This window comes from Erythrolamprus reginae, chromosome 6 (assembly GCF_031021105.1).
Source record: "Erythrolamprus reginae isolate rEryReg1 chromosome 6, rEryReg1.hap1, whole genome shotgun sequence".
In the NCBI taxonomy this organism is placed as follows: domain Eukaryota; kingdom Metazoa; phylum Chordata; class Lepidosauria; order Squamata; family Dipsadidae; genus Erythrolamprus; species Erythrolamprus reginae.
In genome coordinates this window covers 96946728-96971994 of record NC_091955.1, presented here as the reverse complement: position 1 = coordinate 96971994, position 25267 = coordinate 96946728, and the positions used below count along the sequence as shown (strand labels likewise).

The following is a 25267-nucleotide window of genomic DNA, read 5'->3' as shown; positions in this document are numbered from 1 at the left end:
TCCTCTTCCTCTTCTTCTTCCTCTTCTTCTTCCTCTTCCTCTTCTTCTTCTTCTTATAATAATAACAACAACAACAACAACAGAGTTGGAGGGGACCTTGGAGGTCTTCTAGTCCAACTGCTGCTTAGACAGGAAACTACACTACTTCAGACAGATGGTTATCCAACATCTTCTTTAAAACTTCCAGTGTTGGAGCATTCACATCTTCTGGAGGCAACTTCTGTTTCACTGATTAATTGTTCTGACTGCCAGGAAATTTCTCCTTAGTTCTAAGTTGCTTCTCTCCTTGTTTAGTTTCCACCCATTGCTTCTTGTTCTACCCTCAGGTGCTTTGGAGAATAAGTTGACTCCCTCTTCTTTGTGGCAACCCCTGAGATATTGGAAGGCTGCTATCATATCTCCCCTGGTCCTTCTTTTTATTAAACTAGCCAGGCCCAGTTCCTGCAACCGTTCTTCATATGTTTTAGCCTCCAGTCCCCTAATCATCTTGGTGGCTCTTCTCTGCACTTTTTCTAGAGTCTCAATATCCTTTTTGCAGCGTGACAACCAAAACTGAATGCTGTATTCCACGTGTGGCCTTCCCGAGGCCTTATAAAGTGGTATTGACACTTCACGTGATCTTGATCCTATCTCTCTGTTGATGCAGCCTAGAACTGTGTTGGCTTTTTTGGCAGCTGCTGCACACGGCTGGCTCCTATTTCAATGTTTGTCCACTAGGACTCCAACCGATGGGCAAGGTAAGTAGAACCCACCCAAGACCCAACCCTGCACCATTTATACGACTCAGCTGGGTGACTTTAAGTCAGTCTCGCTATTTCTTTCAGACCAGGGGTAGGCAAAGTTGGCTCTTCTATGACTGGTGGACTTCAACTCCCAGAATTCCTGTGCCAATCATGGTAGCTCAGGAATTCTGGGAATTGAAGTCCACATGTCACAGAAGAGCCAACTTTGCCTCCTGGTGATTGGCCCAGAGTCACCCAGCTGGCTTTCATGCCCAAGTGGGAGTAGAACTCACCATCTCCCGGTGATTGGCCCAGAGTCACCCATCTAGTTTTCAGGGTTAACATGGGACTAGAACTCACCGTCTCCTGGGTGATTGGCCCAAAATCACCCTAACCCTCTGAGGTCCTTTGCAACTCCAGAATCCCAATTCCTCCCCATGGTTTGGGAACTCGATTTCTGTGGATGCAGCCAAAAACTGCACTTGCCTTTCTTCACACACGCCTGGCTCATCTCTTGTTTTCCGGCCCAGTCCTGTTTCCTCCCGTTACTTCAAACCCATTTCTCTAACCTAGCGAGTTTTGAACCTTATTCTTACTTGCCCAGAATTGGTTCCTCAATCGGTCAGTTTCACATAGTACAAATTGATTCCTTTGTGGTACTTTGTGCTGCCACCATATACGTTTTTCTCCAAGAAGAAACAAATAATAATAATAATAATATAATAATAATATAATAATAACAACAACAACAACAATAATAATAACAATAACAACAATAATAGGAGGAGGAGGAGGGGAAGATTTTTAGATTCTTATGATAAGAGGTGATGTTAATTAATAGTTAAATAGGTTGATAATTGAGAACTGTAGAGGAAATACAGTTTAACTTGTGCATCCAGGGAAATACAACAGCAATGCAATTCATCGTGTAAGGGTTATAAAGGTTTAATGTATTTTTTTCTTTTTTTCTTTTTTTCTTCGTTTGTTTCTGGGTTTTAATGTTTTGTTTACAGGGTTTGTTTAAAGTTTGTATTTTAATGTCTTAAATGTTCTTTTAATGTTCAGAGAGGGGCGGCATACAAATCTAATAAATTGAATTGAATTAAATTAAATTAAATATTTAATAAAATATTGGTTTTAAAAATAAGGGGTTTTTAGTTGTTGTAGTATTGGATTTACATGCTGTTTTTATTGTTGTTGTTAGCCGCCCCGAGTCTACGGAGAGGGGCGGCATACAACTCCAATAAATAAATAAATTTTAAATCTAAAAAGATTTCTAGATTCTTTTGAATCTCTGCTTCAGGGTTCCCATCCCGAGTCGGGATCTTTTGCCCGGGGACCGTTGCTTGTCGGAGTGTGCGTGTGTACATCGAGACAAGTTGTGAGAGTGACAATCCATAACTCTAAGGAGTGGAAAGCAACTTAATGGTGGAAAAGTCCCAGTTCTGTGTAATTAGCGGCAGTATCAGTAGAAGCCCTAACTGGGTTTCAAGGTTGAGCATTTTTGGGCTGATCCCTGAGGCATTTACATCTCTCACGACCGGCTTTTTGCTTAGTTGCTGAACCGGAATTTTGGGCTCGGGCAAAATTTCCCCTTTCTGCTTGCGGGGAGATAATTTTTCGGTCGTAGCCCAGTTAAGAACAAGATTTGAATCATGCTGTTGGTTCTTTAAGAAGACCAGCTGTTGGTTTGGCCCGATGCTTGTGAATCTTGGGGACTTGAAGATGGGAGGACTTCAATGCCCATAATTCCCCAGCCAACATGCCTTAAGATGGGTGGACTTTAAAACCCAGAATTCTCTAGTGTATATGCTTTAAAATGGGTGGACTTCAATGCCCAGAATTCCCCAGCCAGTATGCTTTAAGATGGGTAGACTTCAACTCCCAGAATTCTCTAGTGCAGAGGTAGCCAAAGTTGGCTCTTATTTTATTTATTTTTTATTTATTTATTTATTTTGTCCAATACACAATAAGGGTTTTAGTGGATATATATCTATATACAGTACACATAGTAAAATACATGATGAAGGTTATAGAGGAGATACTCATAGTAAAATATATCTAAGAAATAATAGAAAAGAAGATATAGTAATAGAACATATCAATGAAAGAATAGAAGAAGAGATATAGGAATAGAAGAAAGGTATAGGAGATATAGGAGAGCAATAGGACAGGGGACGGAAGGCACTCTAGTGCACTTGTACTCGCCCCTTACTGACCTCTTAGGAATCTGGAGAGGTCAACTGTAGATAATCTAAGGGTAAAGTGTTGGGGGTTTGGGGATGACACTATGAAGTCCGGCAATGAGTTCCACGCTCAGTTACTGAAGTCATATTTTTTACAGTCAAGTTTGGAGCGGTTAATATTAAGTTTAAATCTGTTGTGTGCTTTTGTGTTGTTGTGGTTGAAGCTGAAGTAGTTGCCGACAGGCAGGACATTGCAGCATATGATCTTGTGGGCAATACTTAGATCTTGTTTAAGGCGTCTTAGTTCTAAGCTTTCTAGGCCCAGGATTGAAAGTCTAGTCTCATAGGGTATTCTATGACATGTGGACTTCAACTCCCAGGATACCTGAGCTAGCATGATTGGCTCAGGAATTCTGGGAGTTGAAGTCCACAAGTCATAGAAGAGCCAACTTTAGCTACCCCTGCTCTAGAGTGAGTATGCTTTAAGATGGGTGGACTTCAACTCCCAGAATTCCACAGCCAGCATGTTTTAGGATGGATAGATTGGAGAATTCTGGGAGTTGAAGTCCACCCATGCTTGCTTTAAAGATGTTCATATTGGATTTGCATTTTTGTTCACCTTTTGAGAGGCCTTCCCAAGAACCGGGAATAGGGCGATGTGGACGTGTGATAGTTATAACATCGCAAGATATAAACTGTTCAGTGTCAGAGCTGCCTTCTGCAATTGACTGATTTTGTCAATGCCAATGGCAAACATTATGAGTGATTGCAGAGTCGGCCAGGTGTTCGGACTGGCTTGGTCATTCTTGAGTTCTTCCCAAGGATTTGGGATAGACAGATGTTTATTTATTTTATTTATTTATTTATTAGATTTGTATGCCGCCCCTCTCCGTAGACTCGTTATATGTTATTATTTGATGATCTCTAAATGTTACCACCGCAGGATGTAAGGTCTTCAAAATCAAACTGCCTTTTGCAAGTGACTGGTGGTGAATTTGTCAGTGCTGATGTTCCTCCAGATGTTTTGAGTTTGCACCTAGTTATTATTGGTGTTACCTTTGCTTTCTTTTGCCACTGTCGCTCTATTTCTATTTGTAAGTCTTTATATGTTGCAATCTCCTCCAGTTCTTTCTCTCAATAAAAATATTATTTGACTGAAAGAGTCGTAGATGCTTGGACCAAACTTCCAGCAGACGTGGTTGATAAATCCACAGTAACTGAATGGAAACATGCCTGGGATAAACATAGATCCATCCTAGGATAAAATACAGGAAATAGTATAAGGGCAGACGAGATGGACCATGAGGTCTTTTTCTGCCATCAATCTTCTCTGTTTCTAGGTTTCTTCTGTTCTGCTCTCTCCAAGTATTGCCACATCAGCTATCCTATTTTTTTTTTATTTTTGTCTTTCTTATCGACAATTGTTAAGTCTGAGGTCTTATGTGGCAGGTGCCTGTCTGTTTGAAGTCTGAAGCCAGAGAACACTTGAGCTCTTTCATTTTCTATGGTGGGTTTTGGGTTTTTTGGGTTTTTTTGTATTTTATAGTCTCACCAGTTCTTGTTTGCATTTAAAAAAAAAAAGTTCATTAATTTTTCATTTACTACTACTACTACTACTACTACTACTAATAATAATAATAATACCTCCAGGACCGTCTTCTGCCACACGAATCCCAGCGGCCAATAAGGTCCCACAGAGTTGGCCTTCTCCGGGTCCTGTCGACTAAACAATGTCGTCTGGCGGGCCCCAGGGGAAGAGCCTTCTCTGTGGCGGCCCCGGCCCTCTGGAATCAACCTCCCCCAGAGATCAGAACTGCCCCCACCCTCCTTGTCTTCTGTAAATTGCTTAAGACCCACCTATATCACCAGGCATGGGGGAATTGAGACATCTCCCCCAGGCTAATATAATTTTATGTATGGTGTGCTTGTGTTGTATCGTTTTAAATGATGAGTTTTTAGATACTTTCTTTTAAATATTAGATTTGTTACATTGCACATTGTTATTATTATTGTTGTGAACCCAAGTCTGTGAAGAGAGGCGGTATACAAATCTATTATTATTGGTGTTGTTGTTGTTGTTATTGTTGTTGTTATTATTATTATTGTTATTATTATTATTAAAAATAAAAATAAAAATACAGTAAGTAGTTCTGCATTGGTACAATCTTGCATATTTTTCTTTTGAGCTTTGTTGCATTTTGTAAACTTATATACATTTAAACACGCTACACTTAATCTTATTTTAATAAAATAGATAATATTTATGTATTTATGTATTTATTTATTTATTTATTTTGTTCAACACACAATACATATTGAAGAGAATAGACATGTAGTACTATATATAAAGAAAAGGATGGAAGAAAAGATATAAAAGTAGAGAAGAAGATATATGAAAGGAAGAAAAGATATATGATATATGAGATAAGGAGAGACAATTGGACAGGGGACGGAAGGCAGACTGGTGCACTTATGTATAATAGGTTCGCTATCTCCTGCTTGAGCAGGGGGTTGGAGTATCAGACCTCCAAGCTCCCTTGCAACTCTATTCGTCTACGTTCAATGCAATGCATCCGAAGCTGGTGAGTTGCACAGGTTGGTTCACCTGTCGCTTTTGGGAGCATGGCTGAAACAGGCGGCCGGAGCAGCCGAGCGCCCCCAAATGAACCCTTGTTCTGTGGAAGACGAATGCCACTGGGGTCGGCGCTCCTTAGCACGTGGCTGTGGTTTGCGACGGAGCAGTTGAAAGCCCGGCCGGCCCCTCTGCCTCGTGGGTGGCGTGGTCACACCCGCGGAACCAGAATGGGAGGCGTTGCGACATCCAGGGCGATCAGTCATCGCCACATTAGAAGGAAAAAAAGGGCGGGTGTTTATGTTTATTTATCATTTCGTCCAACATCAACAGCCGCCCATCTCGGCAGAAAGTGATTCTGGCCCTGCGCCCAGCCGTGTAGAAAAACAATATAAAATATAAAATAAATATAAATAGATATTTGTGTGCGTGTGTGTGTGCATATTGTGTTTCCCTGAAAAAAAGACTCCGTCTTATATTTTTTTTAACCCTAAAATAAGGAGCTGCTGATCCAGTTCTGCAGAGGAATTACTGAGTCTGTCATCTGCACCTCTGTAACTGTCTGGTTCGGTTCTGCAACCCAACAGGACCGACACAGACTTCAGAGGAGAATCAGAACTGCAGAAAAAACAATGGCTGCCCACCTGCCTTCCATTGAGGACCTGTAGACTGCACGAGTCAAAAAGAGGGCGGGGAAAATATTGACTGACCCATCACATCCTGGACACAAACTGTTTCAACTCCGACCCTCAAAACGTCGCTACAGAACACTGCACACCAAGACAACTAGACACAAGAAGAGTTATTTCCCCAAATGCCACCATCACTCTGCTCAACACTGTCAAACTATTTACTAAGTCTGCACTTCTATTTCTACTAGTTTTTTCTCATCATTCCTATCACCCATCTCCTCCCACTTAGGACTGTATGACTATCACTTGTTGCTTGTATCCTAAGATTTTTATTAATATTGATTGTTTCTTCATTGCTTATTTGACCCCTACGACCATCATTAAGTGTTGAACCTCCTGATTCTTGACAAATGTCTCTTTTCTTTTATGTACAGTGAGAGCATCTGCACCAAAGATAAATTCCTTGTGTGTCCAATCACACTTGGCCAAGAAAGAATTCTATTCTATTCTAAGCACTTAGCCTTATAGCCATGCACTCAAAAGCCCAATTGGGCTTATTTCATGGGCCATTGAGTTTTAGCAACTAGCCCCAACCGACAATTGAATGCATAATGCAGTGTTTCCCAACCTTGGCCACTTTAAGATATTTGGACTTCAACTCCCAGAATTCCCCAGCCAGCAAATGCTGGCTGGGGAATTCTTGGAGTTGAAGTCCAGATATCTTCAAGTGGCCAAGGTTGGGAAACACTGGTATAATGTATAACAAGATGAAAGTGGATGATAGGCTTTAAGAATTGGGGTTTTACAATATACAGTATTTTTAAGTTAGATGTCTTATATACCGCTCAAAAAAAATAAAGGGAACCTTCAAAGAACACATCCTAGATCTGAATGGATGAAATATTCTAATTGAATACTTTGTTCTGTACAAGGTTGAATGTGCACAACAGCCTGTGACATGGATGGTCATTCAGTGTTGCTTCAAAGTGGACAGTTTGATTTCACAGGAGTTTGATTTACTTGGAGTTCTGTTGTGTTGTTTAAGTGTTTCCTTTTTTTCTTTTCTTTTTTGAGCAGTATATGTTTTTTGTGTTCACTTCTGTTGGGAGCCACCCTGAGTCTGCAGAGAAGGGCAGCATAGAAATCTAATTAATTAATTAATTTATAAAATTAATTATCAGCGGATGTCTTATTTGGGGGAGAAACAGGGTGGCAACATGAGTAGATATCTAGAAAAAGTGCAGACAAGAGCGACAAAGAGGATGAGGGGATAAATGGAGGGTGAAACATACGAAGAACGGTTGCGGGAACTGATTATGTCTATTTAATGACAAGAAGGACTAGGGGAGACATGACAGCAGCCTTCCAATATTTCAGGGGTTGCCACAAAGAAGAAGGAGTCAAGCTATTCTCCAAAGCCCCTGAGGGTAGAACAAGAAGCAATAGGTGGAAACTAAACAAGGAGAGAAGCAACTTCCTGACAGTGAGAACAAGTGATCAGTGGAACAGCTTGCCTCCAGAAGTTGTGAATGCTCCAACACTGGAAGTTTTTAAGAAGATGTTGGATAACCAACTGTCTGAAGTAGTGTAGGGTCTCGAGGACTAAAAGACCTCCAAGGTCCCTTCCAACTCTGTTGTTGTTGTTACTATTATTGTTGTTACTGTTATTGTTTTTACTATTGTTATTATTGTTGTTGTTTATTATCATTATTTTTTATTATTATTATGTCAATACAATACAGCAAACGAGATCACTATGCTGGATTTCGTATTTAATCACCAGTCGGGCGCTTCCCAAGCACCTAGGACTGCATAATGTAGTGGCAAATTATATGTGCCGATCCCAGTAAAGTGGCCTTTTGCAATTGACAGATGGAGATTTAGTCAATTCCGATGGTTTTCAAATGTCCGCTGAGATCCTTTGGCACTGCGCCCAGCGTGCCAAGTACCACTGGGACCACTTTCACTGGCTTATGCCAGAGTCGTTGCAGCTCGATTTTTAGATCTTCGTATTTCACAAATTTCTCTAGCTGCTTCTCCTCAATTCTGCTGTCTCCTGGGATTGCGATGTCGATGATCCATACTTTCTTTTCCTCCACAATCAGGATGTTTGGTGTGTTATGCTTCAGAATTCGGTCAGTCTGAAGTCGGAAGTCCCACAGTAGTTTTGCTTGCTCATTTTCGACCACTTTTTCGGGCTTATGATCCCACCAGTTCTTTGCCACTGGTAGGTGGTAGTTCCGGCACAAGTTCCAGTGGATCATCTGTGCCACAGCATCGTGTCTATGCTTGTAGTCAGTCTGTGCGATCTTTTTGCAGCAGCTGAGTATGTGATTGATTGTTTCGTCTGTTTCTTTACTATTATTATTATTATTATTATTATTATTATTATTATTATTATTAAACACTCTTTGCTGTTTTCCTCTTCTAATTCCTTCTCGGCTTCTCCTTCCAGGCCAGGCCCTTCGAGAGGGGAGCGGTGGGGGGCGCTGAACCATGAACCCCCACCCGCGGCGGATCCGCCTGAAGCCCTGGCTGGTGGCCCAGGTGAACAGCGGCCTGTACCCGGGCCTGCGCTGGGTCGATCCGGAACAGAAGCAGTTTTGCATCCCCTGGCGGCACGCCACCCGACACGTGCCATGCCAGGATGACGAGAACACCATCTTCAAGGTGACGCCCCAGAGCAGCGAAGGGCTGCAATTTTTTTTACTACCCCATTGTGGGTGTGGCTTATTTTGTGGGTGTGGCTTGACAGCCATGTGACCAGGTGGGAGTGGCTTGACGGTAATGTGACTGGCTTAAAGGTGGCCAACTTGACGTCACTTACGTCAAGGGTTAGGGTGAGGGTGCCTGGCCTCTCTTCACCTCCAACAGATCCCATTTCCCTCTCTATTTACTATGACTGAACATCCAAAATGCACTCTTTAATCCTATGTATATATGTCATATGCATACATACCAATTACACACAGGCACACAAAAATATACATTATCTTATATATAAAGTCTATGTGCATGGATTAGAATTAGAGTTAGAATAATTAGAATTAGAACTAGAGTTAGAGTTATAATTTTTTTATTGGCCAAGGAATTTGTCTTTGGTGCAGATGCTCTCAGGGTACATAAAGGAAAATATAGATCTTTTTGACTCGTGCAGTCTACAGGTCCTCAATGGAAGGCAGGTGGGCAGCCACTGTTTTTTCTGCAGTTCTGATTCTCTTCTGAAGTCTGTGTCGGTCCTGTTGGGTGGCAGAACCCAACCAGACAGTTATGGAGGTACAGATGATAGACTCAATGATTCCGCTGTAGAACTGTAATGGTTGTAAATTATACTCATTGTATTGTACTCTTTGTAATTCCAAAGAGAAACAGAATCGCGCCAGGAGGACCAAAAAAAAAGCAGTGGGAACTAGATGTTTTGACTTCCTGCCTGCTCTCCCAGTGACTTTGCGTAGGGGAAGCCTCCGAAATCTCAGGCTCTTTTTTCTCGCCTGGACAGGCCTGGGCCAAAGAAACCGGCAAATACAATGAGGGGGTGGATGAGCCGGATCCGGCCAAATGGAAGGCCAACCTGCGCTGCGCCCTCAACAAGAGCCGGGAGTTCAGCCTCATCTACGACGGGACCAAAGACACGCCGATGCAGCCCTACAAGATTTACGAGGTCTGCGACACCCCCCTGCCCAACGGAGGTACTTTTGCAATGCCATTGGTTGATTGTAGCCCCCCTGCCTGAACCGGTGAAGTCGCATGGGGACCCCTGGATTCTGTTGCCCCACCACAAGGGGTCACCTCCACCTGCACACCCCCCCCCAGAGGTGGCAGAGATACTGGCAAGGGAGTTCTGCTCGTCCCTCTCTCTTTTCCTTCTCTCCTTTCCTTTATTATTTATTTATTCGACTTCTATGCTGCCCAATCCATATGACTCAGGACTACACTGCACTATACTTCCTCTCCACTACCCTCCTCCCTTTCCTCTTTCTTTCCTTTCTTCTCCTTTCCTTTCCTCTCTTTCTTTCCTCTCCTCCTTTCCTCTTCTTCTTTCCTTTCCTTTCCTTTCCTTTCTTTTCCTTTCCTTTCCTTCCCATTCCACCCCTTCCCTTCCTCTTTCATTTTCTTTCTTTCCTTTCCTCTCTTCTCCTCTCCTTTTCTTTCCTCTCCCTTCCTTTCCTTTCCTCTCCTTTCTTCTCTTTTAATTTCCGTTCCTTCTTTCCTTCCCTTCCCACTCCACCCCACCCCACTCCTCTCCTTCCTCTTTCATTTTCTTTCTTTCCTTTCTTCCTTCTTTCCTTTCGTTTCCTTCCCTTTCCTTCCTCTTCCTCTCCGCCTTTCTCTTCCAATTTTCCAGCCTTTATTCTTTCCTCCCTCCCCTTTCCTATTCCCTTCTTTTTCCTCCCTCCTCTCTTCCATCCTCCCTCCCTCCCCTTTCCCTTCTGTCCTCCCTCCCTTCTCTCTTCCCTATTCCCTCCCTCTCCCTCCTTTCCTTCTCTCCTTCCTTCCTTCCTTCTCTCCTCCTCTCCACCTCCTTTCTCGGTCTTCCTTCTTCCTTCCCAGCCCTTTTTGTTCCTTCCTTTCATCCTTCCTTGCTTCCTTTTCTTCCTTCCTCCCCCCGCTGCTCTTCCCCCCTCCCCTTCATTATTGTCTGATGAGACAAGTTAGGCAGGTTCTGGAAGACCTATGCAACCTGCCAATCCTTTTGAGCCGAGGGCATTTCTCTCTCTTTCCATCCCTCCTTTCTTTTCCTCCTTTCCTCCTTTCCTCTCTTCCTTTCCTTTCTTTCCTTTCCTTCCCACTCCTCCCCTTCCTCTTTCATTTTCTTTATTTCCTCTCCTCCTTTCCTTCCTTCTCTTCCTCTCCGCCCTTCTCTTCCAATCTTCCAGCCCTTTTTCTTTCTTTCCTTTTACAAATCTAATAAATAATGATAAATAAATAATAATAGTATTCCTTGTTTCTTTTTCTCCCACTCGTGTGACCATCTGCTTTTAACTTTTAGAGACCTTTGGTGGAGAGGAGGTGGCAGCATGTGAAGAAGAGGAAGAGGTGAGACCTGGGGGTTTTCCTAACTAATCTATGGGGCGGTGGGTGTTGTGCTTTCTTGTTTTGCCCTCCTTGTAGCACCAGAATTGAGAGTTGTGGGTGGGACCTTCTATGCTGGGCTAGGCTGAGGTCACGAGAGACACAAGAATCCCCTGCATCTTGATTTAGCACCTGGGCAAACCGCAGAATTTGGTTCTCTGCACAGCTGCAAGCTGAGACCACCTTCAAACCCGCAGGCTTGATTCTGTCGCTGTGGCTCAATGGCACGTGGTGACCTGGGTTTAAAGAGAGAGGGAGGGATGATAAATAGATAGGCTGGATAGTTAGAATGAGAATTCTAATCTTTTTAGTAAGCTTGTGTAATTCTTTTTCAAGTAATTAAGATTTCTTTATACATAGGGTTGCATAGATAGATGGATAGATGGATGGATGGATAGATAGATAGATGATAGATAGATATGTAGGTAGATAGATAGATGGAAGGATGAATGGATGAAAGGATGGATGGGTGGATGGATGATAGATAGATAGATAGATAGATAGATAGATAGATAGATAGATAGATAGATAAAGAATAGAATTGACTGACAAGCTATCTAGACTAGATGGAAGGATGGATGAAAATATAGAAGGATGGATGGATGAATATACACTGCTGAAAAAAAATAAAGGGAACCCTTAAACAACACAATATAACTCCAAGTAAACCAAACTTCTGTGAAATCAAACTATCCATTTAGGAAGCATCACTGATTGACAGTCAGTTTCACCTGCTGTTGTGCAAATGGAATAGTTGTGCAAATGAAATATTCAATGAGACCATTTCATTCATTCAGATCTAGGATGTGTTATTTGAGAGTTCCCTTTATTTTTTTGAGCAGTATACATATATGTATATGGATATATGGATACAGTATATGTATATTCCTCCATCCACCCTATATTTTCACCCATATATATAAAATTCCCAAATGTGATAGATGAGTGAGAGATTATAGATACATGGGTTGAATAAATAGATAAATAGATAGAAATATAGAGATAGTAACTAGTTATTTAAATGAAATAAATTTAAATAAATGAAATTATCTGCTACAAATGGGAAGCCGGAACGAAAAGAAGTAAAGTTTGGTGGAGATGAAACTGATGTAGCTAGTTAGCTATTTATTTATGTTTATTGGTTTGTTTGTTTGTTTGTTTGTTTGTTTAGATCTGTCCTGCTCCCAGTCTTCGGAGAGGGGTGGCATACAAATCTAATAAATTATTATTAAATTATTATTATTATTATTATTATTATTAATAATAATAATAATAATAATTTATTTGTTTTTTATTTATTGGATTTAGATGCCACCCCTCTCCTTTTGCTGATTTAGAAATCAATGTCCCTCTCTCTGTCATATCTTCTGTTAACTAATTATTGAGAAATAATTCAAATAAATGTGCTGATATTTATCACTTAAAATTTAAATAAATCTATTTAAATTATTTTTACATTTTTTAAAACTTATACTGTACATTTATAAATGCATTTCCAAACGTGACGGATAGCTGAAAGAGGGGGATTCCTAAAATGGCTAAAAAGGCTACGTCAGACTTCTCACTACTCGCGGCCGACGCTTTCCTCTCTTAAACAATGGTAGACTTGTAGGGTTCAGGAAGGTTCCATTCCAGAGCTACGAAACAAGGAAGACCCACAGCTGGCTTTGTCCTTCAGCCTCTCTCTACGTCAGGACCTTGACCACTCCTTCGGACGGCATGGCCTCAATTTCCCAGCACTAATTTTTCCTCCCTTTTGATTGCAGCTCCAGAAAATGATGCCCACCCTAAGGATTGCAGGTGGGTTCTTGCCAGCACCCAGAAAAAGGGTGGGCAGGGAAGAATAGTTTCAGATCTGTCCTGCTTGGGAGGAGCTCCAGAGAAGGGTTATCTGTGATTTTTTGTCACCCAGGTATATATTTGATATTCCTGGAGGCGTGTGTAATATGGCAAATGATTTAGCTTTACTAGATAAATGGTCAAAGCAATGGAAACTGCAGTTTAATGTTTCCAAATGTAAAATAATGCACTCGGGGAAAAGGTAACATATTCTAACACACATAACCCTTGCCTGGTACAAGCTGATGCAGGAGATGAGCCTGTAGCTTAGAGGCTAAGGCCACTGGATTACAATGGCAGAGGCCCCAGGTTCAAATCCCAATAAGGGCGTGGCTACCTGATGAAGGCAAATAAGCAAGAAATAGATATATAGTATTCTCCCTTTCTTTTCATTATCGACCAAAATATGTTACACAAACACCACACACACATATATATATATGAATGGAATTTCTAACTGGTTCTCTCGTTCCAGATCCATCGCACGTCGCAGAGCCCCTGCCGCCCTATCCGTGGCTCAAGCGAGAGGCCCTCTACTCCAACTCATGTGCCAATGGGAACTTCCCCCACTTGGCTCCCCCAGAGGTGGGGCCTGTTGTGCCCTCTGCCCCAGCGCCCGTGGGGGCCTTCGCGGTGGGAGGGGAGCCTCCGGTGCCCAACTTTGGTGAACCTGTGAGCCGGATGCCTCTGGTGCCCGAGACCTTGGCCATGCCGGGCCCCTTGGAGCCTCTCTCGGAGGGGGGCTGTCCCACAGCCCCCATTGAGCAGTTCATCCCGAATTTATTGATCAGCCCCCACATGCTGCCACGTAAGCCCCCCCCTTCTGTGCATGTGTGTCTTTTATGGAGGTGCAGCGTGGGGACGGGGCAGGTTGGTTTATTTATTGATTGAGAAGGGCTGCCATCTTTGGCACTATTGGTGCACCTTCCAAAGCTGTCGCAGTCACACGCATGTCTGGCGGGCGCACCACGCCCATCAGCATAAGATTTGGCTTCTGCACATGCACAGCAAGCGAAATCTCATGTGAGGACACGCCCGTGAGTGAGATTTCGGCAATTTTTGCTTTCGCACATGTGAAAATTATTATTATTATTATTATTATTATTATTATTATTATTATTATTATTAATTAGATTTGTATGATGCCCCTCTCCGTAGACTCGGGGCGGCTCACAACAACAATAAAACAATGTATAACAAATCTAATAATTTGAAATCACTAAAAACCCCTTATTAAAAAGCAAAAAACATACACACAAACATACCATGCATAAAATTGTAAATGCCTAGGGGGAAAGAATATCTCAATTCCCCCAAGCCTGATGGCAGAGGTGGGATTTAAGAAGTTTGCAAAAGGCAAGGAGGGTGGGGGCAATTCTAACCTCGGGGGGGGGAGCTGGCTCCAGAGGGTTGGGGCCGTCACAGAGAAGGCTCTTCCCCTGGGTCCCGCCAAACGGCATTGTTTAGTCGACAGGACCCGGAGAAGGCCAACTCTGTGGGACCTAACCGGTTGCTGGGATTCGTGGGGCAGAAGACGGTCCCGGAGGTATTCTGGTCCGGTGCCATGAAGGGCTTTATACGTCATAACCAACATTTTGAATTGTGACCGGAACCTGATCAGCAGCCAATGCAGACTGCGGAGTGTTGGTGTAACATGGGCATATTTGGGAAAGCCCATGATCACTCTCGCAGCTGCATTCTGCACGACCTGAAGTTTCCGAACACTTTTCAAAGGTAGCCCCATGTAGAGAGCGTTACAGTAGTTGAGCCTCGAGGTGATGAGGGCATGAGTGACTGTGAGCAGTGACTCCTGGTCCAGATAAATCTCACTTGCGAGAACATCTTCATGTGAGATTTCGCTTGCTGTGCAGAGAAACCATACTCTGCATGGCGGAGTGTGCGCGCACTTTGGGAACACACTGCACACTGCGTGCGCATTGCAAAGATCGCTACGGGAGTGTAGCACCTGACCATTATGGTATCAGGCCATCTCTGATTATAATATAATAACAGCCATTAAAAAACCAAACACACACTCCATCATTCATGGCCCCAGGCCTGCAGGAAAAGCCAGGCCTTAACAGCTTTCCAGAAGGCTGGCAGGGTGGGGATAGTGCAGATCTACAGAAGTTGGTTCCAAAGTGTCGGGGTTGCCACAGAGAAGGCCCTTCCCTGCGGTCTCGCCAACCGACATTGTTTGGCAGACGGGATCTGGAGAAGGCCACCTCTGTGGGCCCTTATTGGCCTCAGGGATGTGTGAGGCAGTAGGCGGTCCCATAAATAACCTGGCCCTATGTGGGGCTTTAAAATTGATAGCCAACATCTTGAATTGCAGCCGGAGGCCGACTGGTAGCCAGTGCAGTTCGCAGAAATTTGGAGTAATGCAGGAGTTGGAGTAATAGCTTGCGCGGCTGTATTTGCTGAAGTCTCCGAACACTTTTCAGGGGTAGCCCCATGTACAGCGCATTTTGCTATTGCAAAAGAAATAGGGAGGGAGGGAGGGAGGAAAGAAAGAGAGAGAGAGAGAAAGAGAGAGAGAGAGAGAGAGAAAGAAAGCGAGAGAAAGAAAGCGAGAGAAAGAAAGAGAGAGAGAGAAAGAAAGAGAGAGAGAGAAAGAGAGAGAGAGAAAGAGAGAGAGAGAAAGAGAGAAAGAAAGAAAGCGAGAGAGAGAAAGAAAGCGAGAGAAAGAGAGAGAGAAAGAAAGAGAGAAAGAGAGAATGAAAGAAGAAAGAAAGGAAGGAAGGAAGGAAGGAAGGAAGGAAGGAAGGGCCAGGACTAGCTGCAGTTCAGCAGTTCAAATCTCACCACCAGCTCCAGGTTGACTCAGCCTTCCATCCTTCCGAAGTGGGTCAAAGGAGGACCCAGATTGCTGGGGGGCAAGAGGCTGAGTCTGTTAACCGCTTAGAGAAGGCCCTGAAAAGCACTATGAGGTGGTAGATAAGTGTAGATGCTCTGCTCTGCTCCCCAATTGCCCATCGGCGACTCTCTCGCCAATAACCCAGGTTCACCCTTAGCTCTCTGCCTCACCTCCTCCTCCTCCTCTTCCTCCTTCAGTGACTGACTTGGAAATCAAATTCCAGTACCGCGGACGTCCGGTGGGAGCCCTGACCATCAGCAACCCGCACGGCTGCCGCCTCTTCCACAGCCACCTGGCGCCCACCCACGAACAGGTGGAGCTCTTTGGGCCCGTGTCGCTGGAACAGGTGCGACTGCCCAGCGCCGAGGCCGTCCCCAACGAGAAGCAGCGTTACTACACCCACCAGCTCCTCGACAACCTGGACCGGGGCCTGATCCTGGAGCTGCAAGGCCAGGACATTTACGCCATCCGGCTGTGCCAGTGTAAAGTCTTCTGGACCGGCCCGTGTGCCGGAGAACTGAGCGGGCCCAATCCCATCGAGCGCGAGAAGAAAGTCAAGCTGTTTAGCCTGGAGAGCTTCCTCAATGGTGAGACGGGGTCTTCGGCAGGGGCAGCAGGGGCTCCTGGGACAGAGGAGGAGGAGGAGGAGAGAGACTGCTCTGCATAGTAGGGCGCCTTAGAAGGGTGGTGGATGGATGTTCTCCTTGGGGCCAACCAGAGGGAGAAAAACATGTTGGCTTCCACTGAGACGTTTTCAAAAGTTGTAGACAGGACCGGGCCTGGTTAAAGCATGTGAACCTTGGCGGACTTTAAGAAAAGAGTAGAGTAGAGTAGAGTAAATACTAGAATAGAATAGAAAATAGAATAGAGAATAGAATAGAACAGAACAGAATGAAGAAGAGAAGGAATGAAGAAAAGACAATGAAGAGAACAGAATGAAGAATAGAATGGATTAGACCAGAACAGTAGAGAATAGAAACAGAATAAAATAGAAAAGAACAAAGCATCACCTACCATCTTTCTCTTTCTTATCATCTACCAACTTCCTTCCTTTCTTTCTTTCGTTCCTTTCTTTCTTATCATATATCTACCACTTTTCTTTCTTTCTTATCTTTCTTTTTCCTTTTTTAATCATCCACCCTTACTTTCTTCCCTTTTTTCTTTTTCTTATCATCAACCTACCACCTTTCTTTTTTTTTCTTATCATCCATCTACCACCTTTCTTTCTTCCTTTCTTATCCTTCTACATTTTTTATTTATTTCCTTCCTTCCTTCCTGAATTGGCCTTGTTTTTCCCACACCTCCTGCTGCCTTCCAGCTAAGGCCAAAAGTTGACATTTCCCCTCCGTCTGGGACACGTTTTTATTTTTCCACTTCCTTGCAGGGCTCATCATGTTCCAGAAAGGCCAGACCCCAACGCCTCCGCCCTACGAGATTTTCTTCTGTTTTGGGGAAGAGTGGCCGGATCAAAAACCGAAAGAAAAAAAACTGATCACAGTTCAGGTGGGTAACATAGAAACCTAGAAGATTGACGGCAGAAAAAGACCTCCTGGTCCATCTAGTCTGCCCTTATACTATTTCCTGGATTTGATCTTAGGATGCATCTATGTTTATCCCAGGCCTGTTTAAAATCAGTTCCTGTGGATTTAACAACCAGGTCTGCTGGAAGTTTGTTCCAAGGATCTATTGTTCTCTCAGTCAAATAATATTTTCTCACGTTGCTTCTGATCTTTCCCCCAACTAACCTCAGATTGTGTCCCCTTGTTCTTGTGTTCACTTTCCTATTAAAAACACTTCCCTCCTGAACCTTATTTAACCCTTTAACATATTGAAATGTTTCGATCATGTCCCCCCTTTTCCTTCTGTCCTCCAGACTATACAGACGGAGTTCATGAAGTCTTTCCTGATACGTTTTATGCTTGAGACCTTCCACCATTCTTGTAGCCGGGTCTTTGGACCTGTTCAATTTTATCCATATCTTTGTGTAGCTGAGGTCTCCAGAACTGGACACAGTATTATTCCAAATGTGGTCTCACCAGCGCTCTACACAGCAGGGTCACAATCTCCCTCTTCCTGCTTGTTATACCTCTAGCTATGCAGCCAAGCATTCAACTCGCTTTACCTACTACATTTTTGGACCCCTTCAATTTAATTTTAATGTCAACATATCTGCTTCTGCATAGTATTTATTATTATTGCCCTGGTTCTAAAGTTAACAGTTCTCCCCCCTTTCTTCCCCCCACACAGGTTGTTCCTGTAGCCGCTCGGCTCCTTTTGGAAATGTTTTCCGGAGAACTGTCCTGGTCAGCCGACAGTGTCCGCCTGCAGATTTCGCACCCGGATCTCAAAGACAAAATGGTCTTGCAATTCAAAGAACTCCACCACCTCTGGCAAATGCAGCAAAACATGCCGGAGGGGGGCCCCACCAGCTGGGAAATGCAGACCGGGGGCAATGGCATGCAGCAGTGAGATGCCAAGAGACCCCCCCCCATCCCCAAAGACACCTCCCCCCTGCCAATCAGGTGGCATTTGGACGGTACCCACCGGGCACACAAACTCCACCAAGTGCCAAATCAGGCTGGCTTCGCCTGCCCCACTGAGCCATTCCTGAGGAGGGGGTCTCCTGATGCCCCCCAGCTCCGCTTGTAAACTTCTGATGACCTCCAGAGCATGTTATAAAGGAGCACCTGGGCACCCTAGAGGTCATCTAGAACAGGTCCAAAGACGGGCTGCAAAAAGGGTGGAAGGTCTTCAGCATAAAACCTATCAGGAAGGACTTCATGAACTCAATCTGTACAGTCTGGAGGACAGAAGGGAAAGGGGGGACACGATCAAAACATTTAAATGTGTTCAAGGGTTAAATAAGGTCCAGGAGGGAAGTGTGAACACAAGAACAAATGGATTGATGTTAAATGATTATTTCTTCCCTGGATTTCTGTCCTTGCTTCCTTGAAGTGCACCGGGTATGTATGTATGTATGTATTAGTATTATTAATTGGATTTCTATGCCTCCCCTTTCCAAAGACTCCGGCTGGCTTACAATATATAAAAGGAACAATAAGCTAAATCCAATTAATTAAAACTACATAAACTATCTAAAAATGTATGTGTGTGTGTGTGTGTGTATGCATGTGTATGTATATGCATGTATGTATATATGTATGTGTGTAACATATTTTGGCTGAATTTGAAAATTAAGAGACTAGGATATATATATATGACGGTCTTGGTATGTTCAGGTTTCTTCCCGTGTAGGATTTGGAAATTTCTGGCGACGTTTCGACGAGGTCTCACTCGTCATCTTCAGGTGCTTCTGTCCTTGTTCTAGGGCGAACACAGCGAGACCTGAGCTGCCTTCCTTCTACTGGTGGCTATAGAAGGAAGGCAGCTCAGGTCTCGCTGTGTTCGCCCTAGAACAAGTACAGAAGCACCAGCCTGAAGATGACGAGTGGGACCTTGTCGAAACGTTGCCAGAAATTTCTAAACCCTACACAGGAAGAAACCCAAATTTACCAAGACCGTCATATCTGTACCCGTGAAAATCTACGAAAGAGAGAGAGAGAGATATGATTCGACACAAAAAACATGTAACCCTTCCCTGGTACAGAGCTGAAGGGATTGGATACTGTAGCCTAGAGGCATATTCGGGTTTCTTCCCATGTAGGATTCAGAGATTTCTGCTAAAAATCTCTGAATCCTACATGGGAAGAAAACCAAATATGCCAAGACTTTCATACCTGTACCCGTGAACATATATACATACATACATACATACATACATACATACATACATACATACATATGTTCACAGGTACAGGTATTAGTCTTGGCATATTTGGGTTTCTTCCCGTGTAGGATATATATATGTCACATGTTTTTGCTGAATCTGAAAATCAAATATATATTTGTTTTCTTAGATTTTCACTATATGTATGTAGATTGTTCTGAGTTCGGGTTTTACCAAGTATCTATGCGACGTTTTGGCGAAACTATGTTCAAATCGGCATGAAGCTAACAACTTCAGCCTGATGATGGCGAATGTGATTTCGCCGAAAGGTCGCATGGACACTCAAAATATTACACAAGGTAAAACCCAAACTCAGAACAATCTATACACACACACACATATATATATACAGTGGTATCTCTACTTAAGAATGCCTCTACTTAAGAACTTTTTTAGATAAGAACCGGGAGTTCAAGATTTTTTTTGCCTCTACTTAAGAACCATTTTATACTTGACCTGAGCCCGGAAAAATTTCCCAGGAAATTTGAGAGCAGCACAAAGGCCGGGACAGTTTCCTGCCATTCCCCCTTTAATCCCGGACATATCAGGCTTTTCTGGGCTGCCAGAGGAGCCTTTCGGTGGTGCTTAAGGAGGCTTTGGCAGTCCAGAGCGAATGAAGCATTTCCTTTTCACTGGGCGCTTGGAGAGGGAATAAACCTCTGCCAGTGCCCTGAGAAAAGAAACGCTGCCTTCGCTCTGGGCAGCTCAGAGTGAAGGGAGTGTTTTCCTTTCTTTGGGGGCTGCCTCAGAGTCCCTCTTTTTTTTGTTAAGCCTTAAAAGTTTTGGATTTTTTTGATTCCCCTCACCTCCCCTTCTTCCTTCGGCAGCGACTCTCCTCCTCCTCTTCTTCCTCCTCCCAGCTTTTATTTCTTTCCTAATGGGTTTGCACGCATTACTTGCTTTTACATTGATTCCTATGGGAAAAATGGCTTCTACTTAAGAACGTTTCTACTTAAGAACCTGGTCACGGAACGAATTAAGTTCTTAAATAGAGGTAGCACTGTATATACAGGGGGTAGACCAAAAAATGGAAACACCTTGCAGCTCTTCTGTGGAATGCAGATTTGTGAAGCTCCCTTCAAACAGTTTTTGTGGAAACTGGGTTCTGTAGGTGTCTATTGAGGTCTGCAGTGATTTTAGGAACTGTGGTCTTGCGATCCGCTCTAACAATTCGCTTTAGAGTCCGACGGTCTCTTTTCAGACAACTTCGACTTTTGACCAGACCTGTGCTTGGCTGAGGACATTTTCCCTTCTCTTTCCAAAGCAGTCAATACTTTTGAGACATGACCTCTTGAAACGCCAAACATTCGGGCACTTCCTGTTACACTAGCGCCTGCCATTCGAGCACCAACAATTTGGCCTCTTTAAAAACACAAACATTAAAATGTCAGGTTTTGATTGATTTGACCATGTTCAAACATGATGATGCCAAAAAGTCAAGTGTTTCCATTTTTTTGTCCACCCCCGTATATAAAACTACTAAAAATTACTAACCTTTCACCAGTCTTTACTGCAGGGTCCTCAAACCTGGCAACTTTAAGACTTGTGGACTTCAACTCCCAGCTATGCTGGCTGGAGAATTTTGGGAGTTGAAGTCCACAAGTCTTAAAGTTGCCAGGTTTGAGGACCCCTGCCTTACTGACTGTTACGAGTGCAGACTAAATTGAGCAGCATTATATAAAAGCCAGCATCTCTTCAATGGGGATTTTAATACTCCGGTGAAGTCAGTAGGGACTGATGAAAGCTCAGTAATTTTTAGTCGTTTTACATAAATTTTAAGCATTCCAGAGATTGTGATGGCTACTGCCTCTTCATTTATAACTATACCTGGAACTTGCATTTTTAGAACAATTCTTCATACGCACATACACATATATTTGGGTGGGTCATGGCAGATGGAACCAAGCAAGCCCACTTTCTCACTGTGCCAGTTGTTTTTCCACATCTGCAGAGATTCCACCTGCAGGTTCTATCTGAAAGTAAAGGTGATAGAGTTTTACAAAATAAACGAATGGACTGCCCAACCCGAAAAACCTTTTGGAGGTGGCGCATGTGCTTGTCTTTATTTCCACAGGGAATGGGTATTTATTTCCCACCTTACTCAGGTATTCGGCTTAAAGGGACTAGAACATAAGACCATAAGAGAAGCCCTGCTGAATGGGGCCAAAGCCCATCGAGTCCAGCATACTGTGTCCCACAGTAGCCCCCCAATTGTCCATGGGGATGAGCAGAAAGAGAAGGCAAGACCCTCCCTTTCCCCTGACCCCCAAAAAATGGGACCCAAGGGAACCCTGCCAGCCTCAACCAACATAGAGGCGGCACATGGACACCCGTTTCAATAACCACCTATGATACACTTGGCATCCATGAATCTGCCTAATCCTGCCTTGAAGCTCTCCAGGCTGACAGCTGTCACGACCTCTTCTGGAAGGGAATTCCATAAACCAACGACCCTCTGGGTGAAGAAATATTTCCCTTGATTTGTCCTCACTTTCTTACCTGTGAGTTTTAGGGAGGGGCCCCTCATCCCAGTATTGTGTGATAGAGAAAAGAATTTTTCTCTATCCACCTTTTCTATCCCATGCAGGATTTTATACACTTCCATCAAGTCACCCCTTAAACGGCGTCTTTCAAGGCTGAAGAGACCGAGGCCTTGCAACCTGGTTTCATAAGGGAGATGCTCCATTTCCTTGATCATTATTGTTGCCCTTTTTTGCACATTTTCCAGTTCCATTCTCTCCTTCTTGAGGTGCAGTGACCAGAACTGTACACAGGACTCCAAGTGTGGCCTCACCATCGATTTGTACGGAGGCAATACAACGCTTGCTGACCTATTTTCGATTCCCTTCCTAATCAGGCCAAGCGTGGAATTTGCTTTCTTTACTGCTGCTGCGCACTGGGTTGACATCTTCATTGAGGTCAAGCCACCAAAACCCCAAGATCCCTTTCTTGGGTTGTCTCAGAAAGTTTGGTCCCCATCCGTTGATAGGAATAATTGGGCTTCTTGGCCCCGGTGTGCATAACTTTGCACTTGCTTAGGTTAAAATGCACTTTGTTGACCACTTGCTCAATTCTGGAGCTCCCGACAGTTTCATTTTTCACTACCCGGAACAATTTGTCGCAAACTTTGCTACCTCGCTAATTACTTCTATTTTGAGAAGTGAATGTTTGTAGCTCAGGGTTGAAATGTGGGGGTCCCTGGTGATTGTCGGAGCTTGGGTGGGTTTCCTCGTAGATGTTTTTCTGGAAGAAAAACAGCAGTGCTAGACAGGAAGAGGAAGAAGGAAAACAGAAAAGGGAAAGAAGGAAACAGGACAGCTGGAAGAAGCAGGAGGAGGAAGGGAAGGGAAAATACAAGAGGGAGGCGGAAGAAACAGGAGGGGAAGAAGAGGAGGAAGAAATCGAGGAAGGAGAAGAGGATAGCCTTTAGCCTTATATACCTCTTCAGAGGGCTTTCACAACCCTAAGCGGTTTACAGAATCGGCCTCTCGCAAACCCCAACAATCAGGGTCCCCAAGTTATCCACATTGGAAGGATGGAAGGCTTAGTCGATCTTGAGCCGGTGGTGAGATTTGAACTGCTGAACGATAGCTAGCAGTGAGCTGAGGGAGCCTGCAGTGCTGCGCTTTAACCACTGTACCACCCTGGCTCTTCAGTGGAGGGAGTAGGAGGAGGACAACTGTGGGCTCCTTGGTGACCTCTGAGGTTGGTTGTTTCCTTGCAAACTTTTCATTACCCAACTAGGGGACATCATCAGTACTAAAAGTTTGGAGAAAGGAGGAGGAGGAAGAGGGCTAAGGGGTCCTTGGTGATTGCTGAACTTGCTAGTTTTCTTGAAGGGTTTCTTTTGCATTATTTTACATTTAGAAACATTAAACTGCAGTTTCCATTGCTTTGACCACTTAGCTAGTAAAGCTAAATCATTTGCCATATTACAGACGCCTCCAGAAATATCAACCCTGTTGCACATATTGTAAATGACCAATTAGGCCTTTACAGTGGGGGTGTCCCTCTGAACTTCCTGCCAATCAGCTTCAAGCTCTGTGGGGAGAATTGGTGCTCGACTTATGGTTAGGGCTTACCACAACATGAAGAACTGTATTAAGGGGTCGCGGCATTAGAAAGGTCAAGAACCACTGATGTAGGCTCTTTCTTTACCAACATGACCAATTCAAGGCAGGCCAGCTAAAAGGATGCCATCCAAGAGCAAACCCAGCTCCCTTGTAGTACGGATGAAGTTCCCTAACTGAGTCGTGAGACGCTCCAGCGGAGCCAGAAGTTTCCAATTCCCGCACAACTAAGCTGTCATATTGCTTTCTTCCCTGGCGACATCTTGTGGCGAAGCATCGCAGAGCGTAGCCCCGTCTGTCTTCCGAAGGAACGGCATCGCCGGGGGGGGGAATCGAACCTTCGCCTTACCTTTTACGCACCAGGGACGGCCGATCTTCGGCGAGCGCGTGACCAAAAAAAAGGCTCCGGAGACGACTAGTGTTCAACTGGTTTTTTTGTCTGTTTTTTTTTATTATTTCTTTTTTTCTGGGGGGTGGGTTCTTCCCACCCCACCCGCACGGTTTCTCGAAAGGACTGCCACCTCCACGCCCCTTCCCACCAGACGGAACGGGACCCCCCTCCCCTATCCCTTGTCTTCGCATTCGAATCCCGGCGCCGGATCAATTTTTTTCACAAAATAATTCTGCCTGCCCCAAAAAACCTCCCTCACTCGCCCCGTCCTGCCGTTAAAAACTAATAATAAAAAAAAATCCCAAACCAAAATTCTCAGAGGGGGGGGACCCAAAAATCCATAACCAAATTGGCTTAAAAGAAAAAAAAAGAAAGAAATATATATATATAGATATATGTATAGATATAAAATATATATTATCACAGTTTTATCGCAAGAAGCCAAGCGCGTTTGATGGGCAGACGGTTTGTTTCTCGCTTGGGGTTGAAAAGGGAAGATCAACCACAGCTCCGGACCCCCTCCCTCCCGGCCCCAAAATTGGGGAGGGTCTTGGCCACAGCACCCGACTTCTAGCGATTATTCCTTTTGGGGGGGGGGGCTCTAGCCCCGGTGGATGACCTCGCCCCGAACGAACCAAAGACTCGACTCTCCTCGACCCCCAAACCCTGCGAGGTAGGCCGACTCCCGGTGCGTGTGGATTGAGTTTTTAAACCCCTCGCTTCCCCCCGCTACGGATCTTTTTCAAGGAATTTTATTTCTCATTTCACAGAAATTATTTGTCCCCCCCACCCCCGTTTCTCCCTCCCCCCTCCCCCTTTTAAAACAAATCTTGCTGCCCAAGCAAAACAGCTGCGGATGGTTTCATGTTTGGGTGGATTTTTTTTCTTTAAAAAATCTTTTTTTATTATTATTACTATTGTTGTTACTTCCTCTCTTTTTTTTGTTTGTTTTCTCTTTCTCTCTTTTTTTTCCTTTCCTTTTTTTGTTTTTCCAAAGCCAGTCCATCCGGAGAGCTGTTCTTCCCTCTTTCTTCCCCCCCCCCTTGACGGCAGCCCCTCGACAGTCGCAGCTTAAATGGCGCTCGGATTTCCTCTTTTTTTTTTTTAATTATTATTTCTTCCCTCCCCCCCTTGGTGG

At 44.0% G+C, this 25267-nt stretch overlaps 1 protein-coding gene across 1 annotated transcript in view; it reads left to right on the top strand.

Annotated features, from left to right (window-relative positions):
- The window catches only part of IRF5 (interferon regulatory factor 5), a 34244-nt gene extending 15431 nt beyond the window's left edge, over window positions 1-18813 (top strand). Inside the window, exons 2-9 of the mRNA XM_070754592.1 lie at window positions 8568-8782; window positions 9612-9801; window positions 11103-11149; window positions 12952-12985; window positions 13500-13832; window positions 16079-16468; window positions 17266-17384; window positions 18129-18813. Coding sequence (XP_070610693.1) covers window positions 8609-8782; window positions 9612-9801; window positions 11103-11149; window positions 12952-12985; window positions 13500-13832; window positions 16079-16468; window positions 17266-17384; window positions 18129-18350 — 1509 coding nt within the window. The 5' untranslated portion in view covers window positions 8568-8608 and the 3' untranslated portion in view covers window positions 18351-18813. The remainder of the gene's footprint in view (window positions 1-8567; window positions 8783-9611; window positions 9802-11102; window positions 11150-12951; window positions 12986-13499; window positions 13833-16078; window positions 16469-17265; window positions 17385-18128) is intronic.
- Window positions 18814-25267: the final 6454 nt, after the last annotated feature.